The sequence below is a fragment of the Myotis davidii genome, unplaced genomic scaffold, assembly GCF_000327345.1.
Source record: "Myotis davidii unplaced genomic scaffold, ASM32734v1 scaffold449, whole genome shotgun sequence".
In the NCBI taxonomy this organism is placed as follows: domain Eukaryota; kingdom Metazoa; phylum Chordata; class Mammalia; order Chiroptera; family Vespertilionidae; genus Myotis; species Myotis davidii.
In genome coordinates this window covers 1,304,254-1,316,909 of record NW_006383007.1, presented here as the reverse complement: position 1 = coordinate 1,316,909, position 12,656 = coordinate 1,304,254, and the positions used below count along the sequence as shown (strand labels likewise).

Genomic DNA, 12,656 nt, shown 5'->3' with positions numbered 1-12,656 from the left:
ATCTATCATTTAGAATTAAGGATCAGATAAAGAGCTTCACAGACAAGAAAAACCTAAAGAAGTTCATCACAACCAAACCAGTATTATATGAAATGCTGAAGGGTATTCTTTAAGAACAGGAAGAAGAAGATAAAAAATTATGAACAACAAAGTGACAACAGATACATATCTATCAACAAGTGAATTTAAAAATCAAATGAATAAAAAATCTGATGAACAGAATAAATTGGTGAATGTAATAAAATCGGGGGCATGGAAATGGATCAGACTGGTAATTCCTGGGGGGAAGGAGAATGTGGGGGAGGGGGGATGTGGAGATGGGACAAAGATCTTATATGCATGTATGCAGTACCTATGGATGCAGACAGTGGGGTGGCGAGGGCCTGGGGTGGGAACCGGGCGGAGGGGAGCTATGGGGGGGGGGGAAAGATGGACATCTGTAATAATTTGAACAATAAAGATTTTTTTAAAAAATGATTAGTAATGTAAAACTAAGCCTAATCTGAGAAACTCTGCTGGTTTTATTTTACTGCTCTGCCATTTCGCTTCTGCTACTGTAAAGAAATACTTAGAAAATGTCAATAAACTTTTGAGTTGGCATTAAAAAAAAAAACCTCTCATAGCTTCCTATACATACCATAGCATACCTGGATCCTATCTGTTCATTAACCTGTCTCTCACTAGATGCTAAGCAACCTGACCAGGGCCTCATTGTAAATGCAAAATGAATAATCATTTACTCATTGTAAATGCAAAATGAATAATCAATGTGTTTAGAGCATAACTATTAAAACACTTTTGAATTAACCAAATGGCTCAAAATTTTTTTTAAAAAAAAGAGGTATTTTTAAATGCCTTGCTAAAACTAGCATACACTAGCTTCTTTGACATAACCTGACTACAAGGAAAACAGTTTCTTAGTCAAGAAATTAATTTCTTCAGGTATAATGTGCAATCAATAAATGATTCTCAGCTCCTAATCAGTAGTTTCTTTCCAAAGAATTGAAAATCCAGCTTGAAATGAGTTAATAAAATTAGATACCATTAAATGTTTTCTATAATCCTGATTTTCAACCTATTATCTTAGCCAACACTTTGAAGGACACTATTCACTCCCCAAAATGGTAAAGACTGTCAACATAATTGGGAGAAGAAAATATCAAAACTGAGAAGTACGTTATTAAAACACTGATTCAGCCCTAACTGGTTTGGCTCAGTGGAGAGAGCATCGGCCTGCGGACTGAACGGTCCCCAGGTTCAATTCCGGTCAAGGTCATGTACCTTGGTTGTGGGCACATCCCCAGTAGGAGGTGTGCAGGAAGCAGCTGATCGATGTTTCTCTCTCATCAATGTTTCTAATTCTCTATCCCCTCTCCCTTCCTCTCTATAAAAAAAAATCAATAAAATATATTTTTAAAAAAAAACAAAAACACTGATTCAGCAAGGATTCTCAATGTACGCCAAAATCCTTGATGAAAGGTTAATGAGAAATAGGATAGTCACGTGATGCCAAATTGTCAAAAGGCAAAACATTCCTTTACAAGGAAGAAATCTTGGCATCACTAACACTGGCATTAATATAGACCAGTGGTTCTCAACCTTCTGGCCCTTTAAATACAGTTCCTCATGTTGTGACCCAACCATAAAATTATTTTCGTTGCTACCTCATAACTGTAATGTCGCTACTGTCATGAATCGTAATGTAAATATCTGATATGCAGGATGGTCTTGGGCAACCCCTGTGAAAGGGTCGTCCGACCCCAAAGGGGTAGCGACACACAGGTTGAAAACTGCTGATACAGACATTATGTGCTTCCTGATGTGATTGAATATGAAGTAAACAGCATTACCTATGCAGTGCCTCTGCCAAAAACCTTTAACCTAATAAGTCTTAAACTTCCAGTTAAGAAAACAGGGGCTAGAAGAAAAATAATGTACAAAGAAACAATCCTACAAAGTCCAAGAAACTGACTCTTTGGCTAATTGTCTTGTACAGTGTTCCACATGTGAAGTAAAAAAGAGGGGGCAGCATTATTCTAGATTGTAGAAGACATTACAATAAAATGCCATACGTAATCCTTGATTAAATCTAATCCTGAAAGTAAACTTTTTTATTGGTGAACAATTTGAAAGTCAGCTGTAGGTTTCATGTCATTTTACTCATTAATACTTAAAGGATACTGGGTAAAAGAAGTGAAGGGATTAAAAAGTACAAATTGGTAATTATAAAATAGTCACAGGATTGTAAAGTACAATATAGGGAACAAAATCAATAATATTGCTGTAACTGTGTATGGTGCCAGGTGGGTACTGGAAATATCAGGGCCAAACCTTGTAAAGTATATGATTGTCTAGCCACTACACTGTACACCTGAAACTAAAACAAATTAATAGTGAATGTAAACTATAATTGAAAAATAAAAATAAATAATGCTTAACGATTAAACACACATACATTCTTAATATGGGTATACTGTCCTAACTAACCATAGTACCTTTCTGTGCCACCTAAGTAAATGAACAATTATTCTAGTACATACATCAACCTTATTCAGAATTATCCATGCGTTTTTTCAAAAATGTACAGAGGAAAGAGTAGTAGTTATATCTATATCATGGGTATATGGTTATTCACTATAGTGTTCTTTCAATATTTCATAATAAAATTGAAAACAAAAACAAAAACAAGAAACACAGGATTTTTCCCCCCGGGAATTCTTTTCTCCCTTGCCATGTACCAACCTTACCACCACCACTGAGAATTATTATTTTACAAGAAAGACACTGCTACTTGTTATTCACACACAACTTCCCCAAAGGCACCATAAGTCTCTTGCCACTGAAATGTTTATGGTATCCTAGATACCTACAGCTCCAACATCCGAACACACACAAGCACATGTTTATGAAAGACTGGGTTTTAGCAGTGTTTACTCCTATCAAGTTTATTTCCCAGGAATGAAAGAAGAGAGATGGAAGGAAAAGATAAAATTATATGTGGTCTTTCTGTATTGTGTTTATCTTCAGACATCATGCAAATCAACGAGAGAGAAAATACCAATCTGTCAGCAACTTCTGGTTTCAACCACTGCCAAAGAAAACAATGTTATTTGAAAGCTGTCTTCAAGATAAGTGGAACAGGCATTTATTTGGTTGTGGGATTTGAGCCAAAGATCTGCCTACCCAATAACCTCTGGGCTACAGTACATCAAACTTTCATAATATTAGGTTAAGGCAATGACTCTAGGAGTTTCTTTTAAAACTGAAAATATCCCTAAAGAGGATTAGTACTTTAAAATTGCCCAAGTTATTGTATCAGTAGGTGCTATCTAGCACAATGCAATAAAAGAATGAGTCAGGTACAACTGAATGGCTGGGGAATAGGAGGAAGAGGAGTTAAAAAGAAAAGGCAAGAACACAACATTCATAGAGCCCTGACAACATACAAAGCATTTCCTAGTACATTATTTAATTCTCATACCATCGTGAGGCAATTAACTGTTACTCTCATTGTATAGATGAGGAATAATCTAAGCACTGAGAAAGAAGGTAAGCAGCTAGTCCAGCCATGGGCAAACTACGGTCCGCGGGCCGGATCCAGCCCATTTGAAATGAATAAAACTATTGGGGGGAAAAAAGACCATACCCTTTTATGTGATAATGTTTACTTTGAATTTATATTCACACAAACACTCCATCTATGCTTTTGTTCCGGCCCTCCAGTCCAGTTTAAGAACCCATTGTGGCCCTCGAGTCAAAAAGTTTGCCCACCCCTGAGCTAGTCCAATAACACAAAGCTGGTAAGATGGAGTCAGAGGTCTTTTTTTTCCCCTTATGAATTTCATGTTCTAATGATTTTTATATCCACACCTAGTCTTGTTAGCTATGCCATAAGAAACCTGTATACATCCTATCTAATAAGGAGGGGATATGCTAATTGACTGTCACACCCTCAAAGATGGCGGCGCTCAGTCACCGCCGCCCCACCGCACGCCTGCCTCTGGATTCCCCCAGTCCCCTCAGCCCCCCAGTACCCAGGGCCAGCCGGAGGCGCAGGCAAGCCTTAGATGTCGGCTGCCCAGCCACCCAGGGCAACCTGAGTCTCGGGTAACCAGGGCCAGCCGAGGCTTGTGCTGCCGGCAGAGGCAGCAGTAGAGATGTGATGGGGCGTCTCCTTCCCCTGATCGCCTGTCGCCTCCCACCCCTGGGGGCTCCCAGACTATGAGAGGAGGCAGGCCGGGCTGAGAGCCCCCCCCTTCCAGTGCATGAATTTTCATGCACCAGGCCTCTACTGTGTGTGTGTGTGTGTGTGTGTGTGTGTGTGTGTGTGTGTGTGTAAATAAATAAATTACAAATGAGAGGATTTGGGAATAACATTAAAATTTAGGGGGAATAAAATGAAAATAGGGTAATCTGTATAGAATGTCCTCACGCCCTCACAACTCCACAGTTTTTTCTTGATAGAACCTTAGTTAAAAGGCTATATTCCTTATATTAAAGAGGACTGTAAGTCAAAACTATGTTTGATTTGGACTACACAGTACCTCAGAAAATTGTAATACCTTGGATGACAATCTAGACTTTTCAGTTTCTCTTGAAAAAACTTGGAAATAAGGAAAGAATGGGTCCTCACTCCTATATGATATCAATAAAACTGAGCTGTCTGTTGCTGTATCATTTACACAGTTCATGTTCTCTGCAGTTCATCACAGCTTCCTCTACTCTTGGCTGTTTCAATGTTCTCACTCTCTTTTACATTACCTGCCTGGCCTGTGCAGACATCTGAGTTTGCAACCCCTACAACAAAAACTTCTAAAAACTTATCCACCACAACATTTATACGTGTTATACTTATTCAGTACCTCTCTTCACAACTGTGTTGTAAGTTCCATAAGACAGAGACTGTGTATATCTCATTTATCAAAGTATCATCAATGCCTATCACATTGCCTGGTACTCAAGTATTTGCTGAGTGAATGACTTAATATTAATAAACTGGTTGTACTGGAAGGAGTTCTAATTGATAAGCTGCAATCATTATATTGATCCTATATGAATAAAAAGCAATTAATCACTAATTCATCATTTTCCCTTGATTTGACTATATAGTCCTTCTAATATATGCTACAAATTCTGAAAACAGAATTTCACTTCTTTACCATGTAAATCATTATCTATCCATTCAACAATATAGTGTCCAAAAAAAATGTATACGAACTTTGAGTGATTATAAAGTCAGTGTTTATTAGCATAAAGTTCATTTTCAAAATTTATACAAATCTACAGAAATGAATATTTTTTTGTTATTTTCTGTTTTCAAACTGATGACCATTCTGGTCTAGGCACTACTGATAAGGCAAAGCAATGGAATCGTAAGTATCAAGAATCGTTTCATTTAGTATTTGTCCATCCTCAATTCATCAAATATTGCCAATTTTGTACCGTAAACTTTATCTTTTGTGTATCCCCATAAAAAAGTCTAGTGGATAAATTTTCTTTGTTCAAAGCTTTGTCTGGCTTCACCCATTATTTCAAATCAGTTAAACCTGAAAAGTAGTAAAAATTAAGTGAGTTATCAGCTGTTAAAGTGTGTATACATAACCCCCAAAACAAAATGTATACACACTTTAAATAATTATAAAGGCAATGTTTGTACTTCAACTGTGTTTTCAAACTTTCAGTAGCATATTAGGATGAATTTCCTTTGTTCAAAGCTTAGTCTGGCTGAAAAGAAAGTAACATCAATTGAGCTATCAGCTGTTCAAGAGTGTATACGCATTTTGGGATACCCTGTATATATAAACTGCTCACAGGTACCAAACACTGTAAAAGGTGCTAGATGCTAGGAACAAAACTAACTAGAGGTTGACCCTCCACCCCCTTCTTCCCTGGGGCTGGCCTGCTGCCCATTATAAAAGGTTCCAGTACCCTAAGCTCAGGGTTCCTGTCTTGTAAGACAATCCACTCCATGTGCAGATGTCAGCTGGCCCTTTCACATAGCCCCGTGGAAACAGAGGCTCTGGGAAATGGAGCCAATGCTGATCCTCTGCCTGCAGCTATTGCTGTGAGAAATAAAATCCTTCAAGTCTCATCTCTTCTGCCAGCATCCATGAAACTATGGGAAGCTACCTTGCCAGCTTATAAGCAGGGTAAAATCTCAAATTCTTTTTTTTTTTAAGGGACAGGGAGAGACAGAGAGAGAGAAACATCGATGTGAGAGAAACATATTGATTGGTTGCTTCCCACACGGGCCCAACCAGAGCCGGGGATCAAGCCTGCAACCAAGGTACATGCCCTTGATCAGAATCGAACCCAAGACCCTTCAGTCCTCAGGCAGACACTCTATCCACTGAGCCAAACTAGCTGGGGCTCAAATTCTTAACAGTTCTTGACAGACAACAGGAAAGGTTTGAATAAAATATCAAGAGCACAGTTGGGCACATGTTAAGTTAGAGATGCCTACGGGACATCCAATTGGAGATATGGAACTGGCAGATTTGCAAGTAAAAGACCAGAGAAAAGACCAAAGCAAGAGACATATATCTAAGAGTTATCCTCATTTATACCTTCCTTTATCATCTATCATAGCCACAATGAATAGCTGTGTTCCTTACTGCCTAAAATAAAATCCCTCGACCCAAAATAATCATTTAATAATTTAAAGCATCATTATATTTGTTAGCAAAAATATTCTGGAATCAATTATTTTTTCATCCACTCTTGGTGAATATGGAAATTAGTAAATACTACTACCATAATCATACATGAAAATTGTACATCATATATTAAGAACCTTAAAATATCCATATTCTTTTTATAAATATATTTTTATTGATTTCAGAGAGGAAAGGAGAGGGAGATGTAGAAACATCAATGATGAAAGAGAATCATTGATCAGCTGCCTCCTACATACCACCTACTAGGGATCGAGTCCACAAGCCAGATATGTGCCCTTGGCCAGAAATGAACCCAGGACACTTCAGTCCTCAGGCCAACACTCTATCCACTGAGCCAAACCAGCTAGGGCAAAAAATATTCATATTCTTTGTCTCGATTTTATTTATAGAATTCCATTACAAGTAAATTATAGCTGAAAATGTGGAAACCTATATTTCCAGCAATATGCAAATGATTAAAAATGGTGAATAATGTCACATAGGATAGCATCTTGTGTAGGCATTAAAAATGCTTACAAAAAGGCTAAAATAACTATAAATATCTATTCAGGATATAAAGTTTCTGGTTTTTAGCCAATAAAATTTGTTTTACGGTGAACTAATTTGAGATGGGTTCTTTTGTTTGCAGTCAACAGTCCTAAACAGGCATCAAGTACATTAGCTGTTAGATCAGACCCTGGAAAGTAGCCATCATTTTTAAGATTATTTCCATAAGAATGCAAATATCATGTACTTCTCATTAACTGAGAACTATGTAGAGACATACGCTGCATAACAATGGATGACATGTTCAGTGATGATCCTTACTATGATAATAATGGAGCTGAAAAATTCCTATTGCCTAGTGACATCGTAGCCATCATAATGTCATTGTGCAATGCATCGCTAATGTGTCTGGGATGATACTATGTAAACAAACTATTGTGCTGACAGTCGTATAAAAGTAGAGTACATACAATTATGTACGGTACATAATACTTGATGACAATGGTAATAAATGACTATGGTTTATGTATTTACTACACAATACTTTTTTGTCATTACTTTAAAGTATACTTTTTCTATTTACAGGGGGAAAAGTTTGCTGTAAAACAGAATGCTGTGTTACGTACATCCACAGCAGTCTCATTGTTTCACAGTTACAGCACCTCTTGATAGCATCATTTTCTCTTATGCTTTATTTAATCTCCTGTTGTTTGGTACAGTAACATGCGGTGCAGGTTTATAGTCTAGGAACAATAAGCTATACCAAATAGCCTAGAGGTGTAGTAGGCTGTACAATCTAGATTTGTGTAAGTATAATGTTCACCAAAGTACAAAATTCCCTAACGACACGTTTCTCAGAATGTATCCCCATCATTAAGCAACACACGACTCTATATAAATGTTTCCAAGGTAAGAGCTTCCCAACAAAAATCAATTATTAGCATTCTCCTGTGTTTTAAGTATTTGGTAACAGTAAGACAAAACAGTTACCACTTTAGGATCCACTTTATACCAAACAAATTACATATTTGTATATGTAGATATTATATGCACAGAAACTAAAAAATAAATACTACCATCAAAGATACTGACATTGATTTTTTACATCATTGCGATAATTTAATACAGTTTTCTAATACTTTTGTTTGAAACAGACTTCAGAGACTGTCATAAATTCTTTAAATTCTCTACAATAACTACATTCTGAAAAATTTCCCACTTCTGGAGACTAGATAGAATTTCAAAAACACTTATAAGCTATCCCTAATCAAGTCAACTAAATGAAGATAAGAAAGTCTCTGATGGGTTTAAAAGTTTTGGGGGAGACTAAGTTTTTTGTGTAAAAGCTGTACACAAGTCAATAAATTAATCTGCGTATTTTATAAAATGGTCCTGAAATTTCTTAAGTAACTTCTAAAATGTGTTACAAAAAAAGTGTCCTTATCTATGGATAAAAATTGAGTTTTTTGATGTGTCCCTCTCACATCAATGTTCCCCTCTCTGTCTCTCCACCTCCTTCCACTCTCTCTAAAAATCAATGGAAAAATATGCTGGGGTGAAGATTAAAAATAACAACAACAAAATATATATACATATATATGAGCTGAATCTTGGGAAAATGTATTGTAGTTTCCAAAAAGGTAAAGTGAGGCATGGGGAAAAAAACAGGTGTAAAAATATCAGGTGGAGCCGGGCTGGGTGGCTCACATGGTTGGATTGTCTGTCCTCTACACCAAAAAATTTCGGGTTCGATTCTCAGTCAAGGCATATACCTAAGTTGTAGGTTCAATCCCCAGTTGGGATATCTACAGGAGAAAATGATTGATGTTTCTTTCTCATACTGATGTTTCTTTCTCTCCCCCAGGCCCCCCACTCTTATCTCTCTCCCTCCCTTCCTTCCTCTCTGTCTCAAATTAGTGGAAACATGTCCTTGGGCAAGGATCCAAAAAGAAAAAATCAGGGGATAGAGGAACACTTCCAAAATAGAAAATTGATGACCTCCAAAAATCTGTTCCTCCATAAAAGGAATGAGAAAGCTGGCAAAAATTGCTAACATCAATTTTTTCACAACTCTGGAAATTACCCAAAGGCTTGCAACAATTGGAAGAACTTTTATTAAAGAAAAATGACTAGCCCTAACCGGTTTGGCTCAATGGATAGAGCGTCGGCCTAGGGAGTGAAGGGTCCCAGGTTTGATTCCAGTCAAGGGCATGTACCTTGGTTGCAGGCACATCCCCAGTAGGGGGTGTGCAGGAGGCAACTGATCGATGTTTCTCTCTCATTGATATTTCTAATTCTCTATCCTTCTCCCTTGCTCTCTGTAAAAACTCAATATTAAAAAAAGAAAGAAAAATGACTAAGTCTCAATAAAAACAGTGATCCTGTGACATTTCAACTTGTCCTATTTCCATTATTCTCTCCCAGTTCCACAATACTCTTAAAAAATACAGCTCATAACCACAGTAAATGCAAACTACTAGCCTAGCAAATAGAGGAGGAAACAAAAGACTTGGACTCACCAAAGAGCCCAAAACGTCCTAATTAGACCTGTCAGGAAGCTCTCTAGAAAAACTCTTATTTTCTATCACATGATCTCACTCATTTGTGGAATATAATAAACAACATAACCTGGTGAATAAAAATAGATCCAGAGACAGAGAAACACCAAAGGAACCATCAAACTTGGGGGCGGTGGGGGGAGGGAGGGTTAGAGAGCAACCAAAGGACTTGTATGCATGCATATTAGCATAACCAGTGGACATGGACCACGGACACTGGGGCAGTGGGGGCTTGTCCTGGGGGGTGAGAGTGGCTAGGGAAGGGTCGATGGGGGAAAAAGAAGACATAAGCAATACTTTAAACAATAAAAAATAAGTAAGTAAACAAATAATAAGAAAAGAAAGAAAAACTCTATTCTCAGACTTTTTATTTAACCTGACTCAGAACTCACACTGTGTGAAAAGCACTATCTCCGAGCATTTGCTGAAAACAATCAGCAGCAACTGTATAACACGGCAGTGTCTTAGGCAGTGATAACAAATAGAAATAATAAGAGAATGAACAAAAGACTTTACATAGAAAAATTGGGAATAAAAAGTCTATAGAGAATTCTGAAAAACTGACACATTCCTGGGAATCCAGAAGGCCACACACAAGTACAGGGCATTGTGCATGACCAGGAAAGATTTGAGAAAGCTCTAGTCCCTCACATCTGGCTGATACTGAGGCTCTGCACAAGAAAAAAGTAAAGGCTACAAGTTGTGAACTGCATCAGAGCATGAAACTCATGCCAATTTACATGGAAAGCCACTCAGCAAAAGCTAAACGACTTATTGGTTCTAGGTGTTCAAGAAAATATCTGACCTATCATTAGCTGACCACTAACCCAACTGAGGAGAAACTTTGGTGGCAAATAATTATTATTTTTTAATTGAGACTTTACATAATCAGACCAAGAGAGTCACTAAACAAATCCTGGAGAATAGAGAAATGTAATTTCCAGAGTTGCCACATTATATTACTTAAACTGTCCAATTCTCAACAAAAAATTATAAGCCATGAAAAGAAATAGGAAATTATGGACTATAGAGAGAGGGAAAAGCAGTCAAGAGAACTGCTTCTAAAGAAACCCAGGTGTTGGTCATACCAAGCAAGAACTTTACATCATCCATGACAAATACATTCAAAAGAACTAAATAAAGCAATACCTTAAAAAATGAAAGAAATATATAAAAATCATATCTCATCAAGTAGAAATATCAATAAAGAGCCAGAAATTAGTTTGGAACTTTAGAATTCAAAGACACAAATAACTAAACAGTGAAAGAATGGTAAAATATATACCATACAAAGAGTAACCAAAGAGAGAGCTGAAAAGGCTATACTAATATCAGATACATTAGATTTTAAGACTAGAAAGGACATTTTATAATGATGAGACAATCTATCATGAAAATATAATAATTATAAACATATATACACTTAAAAGCAAAGCCCCCACCCAGCTGTGTGACTCAGTGGTTGAGCATCAATCTATGAACTACTAGGTCCCGGGTTCGATTCCCAGTCAGGGCACATGCCCAGGTTGTGGGATCAAACCCCAGTAGGGGGCGTGCAGGAGGCAACCCATCAATGATTCTCTCTCATCATTGATGTTTCTGTCGCTCTCTCCCTCTCCCTTCTTCTCCTTAAAAATCAATGAACCAATCGGACATCTCCCGAGGTCTCCTGGTTTGCAAGAGGGTGCAGGCCAGGCTGAGGGACCCCCACCCCAAGTGCATGAATTTTCATTCACCAGGCCTCTAGTTAAAATTATAAAACTCTTAGAGGAAAACAAAGATGGAAATCTTTGTGACCTTGAATTAGTTTTTTTAGACATGATACCAAAAGTACAAAGAAAAAATAAATTGTAATTCATCAAAATTTAAAACTTTTGTGCTTCAAAGAACACTATTTAAAAAGTGAAGAAATAACCCAAAGATTGGGAAAGGATTTTTACAAATCCTATATCTGATAAAGATTTAGTATCCAGACTCTATAAAAAACTCTTACCATTGAACCATAATCAGAAAACTAATCCAATTTTCTAAAGGGCAAAAGATTTTTTAAATATATTTATTATTGATGAGAGGAAAGGAGAGGAAGAGAGAGAAAAACATTAGTGATGAGAGAATTGTCAATCAGCTGCCTCCTGCATGCCGCACACTGGGGATCGAGCCCAGAACCTGGGCATATGCCCCAACTGAGAATCGAACCGTGACCTCCTAGTTCATAGGTCGACACTCAACCACTGAGCTGGCCAGGCTAAAAGGCAAAAGATTTTAATAGAAATGTCTCCAAAGAGATATACAAATGACCAATAAGCACATGAAAGGATGCTCAACATTAGTCTATGGAAATCGAATCAAAACCTCTTCATACCCATGGAGATGGCTATAATAAAAAAAGTCAACGTGTTGGCAGGGATGTGGAAAAATTGGAAACCCTCATACATTGCCAGTGAGAATATAAAATGGTACAGCCATTGTGGAAAACTTTGGCAGGTCTCAAAAACTTAAACATGGAGTTACCATATGGTCCGGGAATACTATTCCTAAAAATAAACCCAGAAAAACTGAAAATATTCATACAAAAACTTGTACACAAATGTTAATAGCATTATTCATAATAGCCAAAAAGTGGAAACAATCCATATGTTCATCAACTGGTAAAATGGATAAACAAAATGTGACACTACCTATATAATTTAATATTATTCAACCATAAAAATGAATGGCATACAGATACATGCTATGAAACTTGAAAACATGCTAAGTGAAAGAAACAAGACACAGAGGCCACATATCATCTGATTACATTTGCATGAAATGCCCAGAATACACATATCTATAAAGAAAAGGAACTAGATTACTGACTGCAAATGATTGGGGCAGAAAAGGAGGAATGAGAAGTGACTGCTAATAAGTACAGGGCTTCCTTTTTGAGTTGATAAAA

General features: G+C 37.2%; 1 protein-coding gene across 1 annotated transcript in view; it reads right to left on the bottom strand.

Moving 5' to 3' along the window:
- Window positions 1–4,917, bottom strand: part of BMP2K (BMP2 inducible kinase) — a 104,168-nt gene extending 99,251 nt beyond the window's left edge. The window contains exon 1 of the mRNA XM_015557639.1: window positions 4,863–4,917. Coding sequence (XP_015413125.1) covers window positions 4,863–4,917 — 55 coding nt within the window. The remainder of the gene's footprint in view (window positions 1–4,862) is intronic.
- Window positions 4,918–12,656: the final 7,739 nt, after the last annotated feature.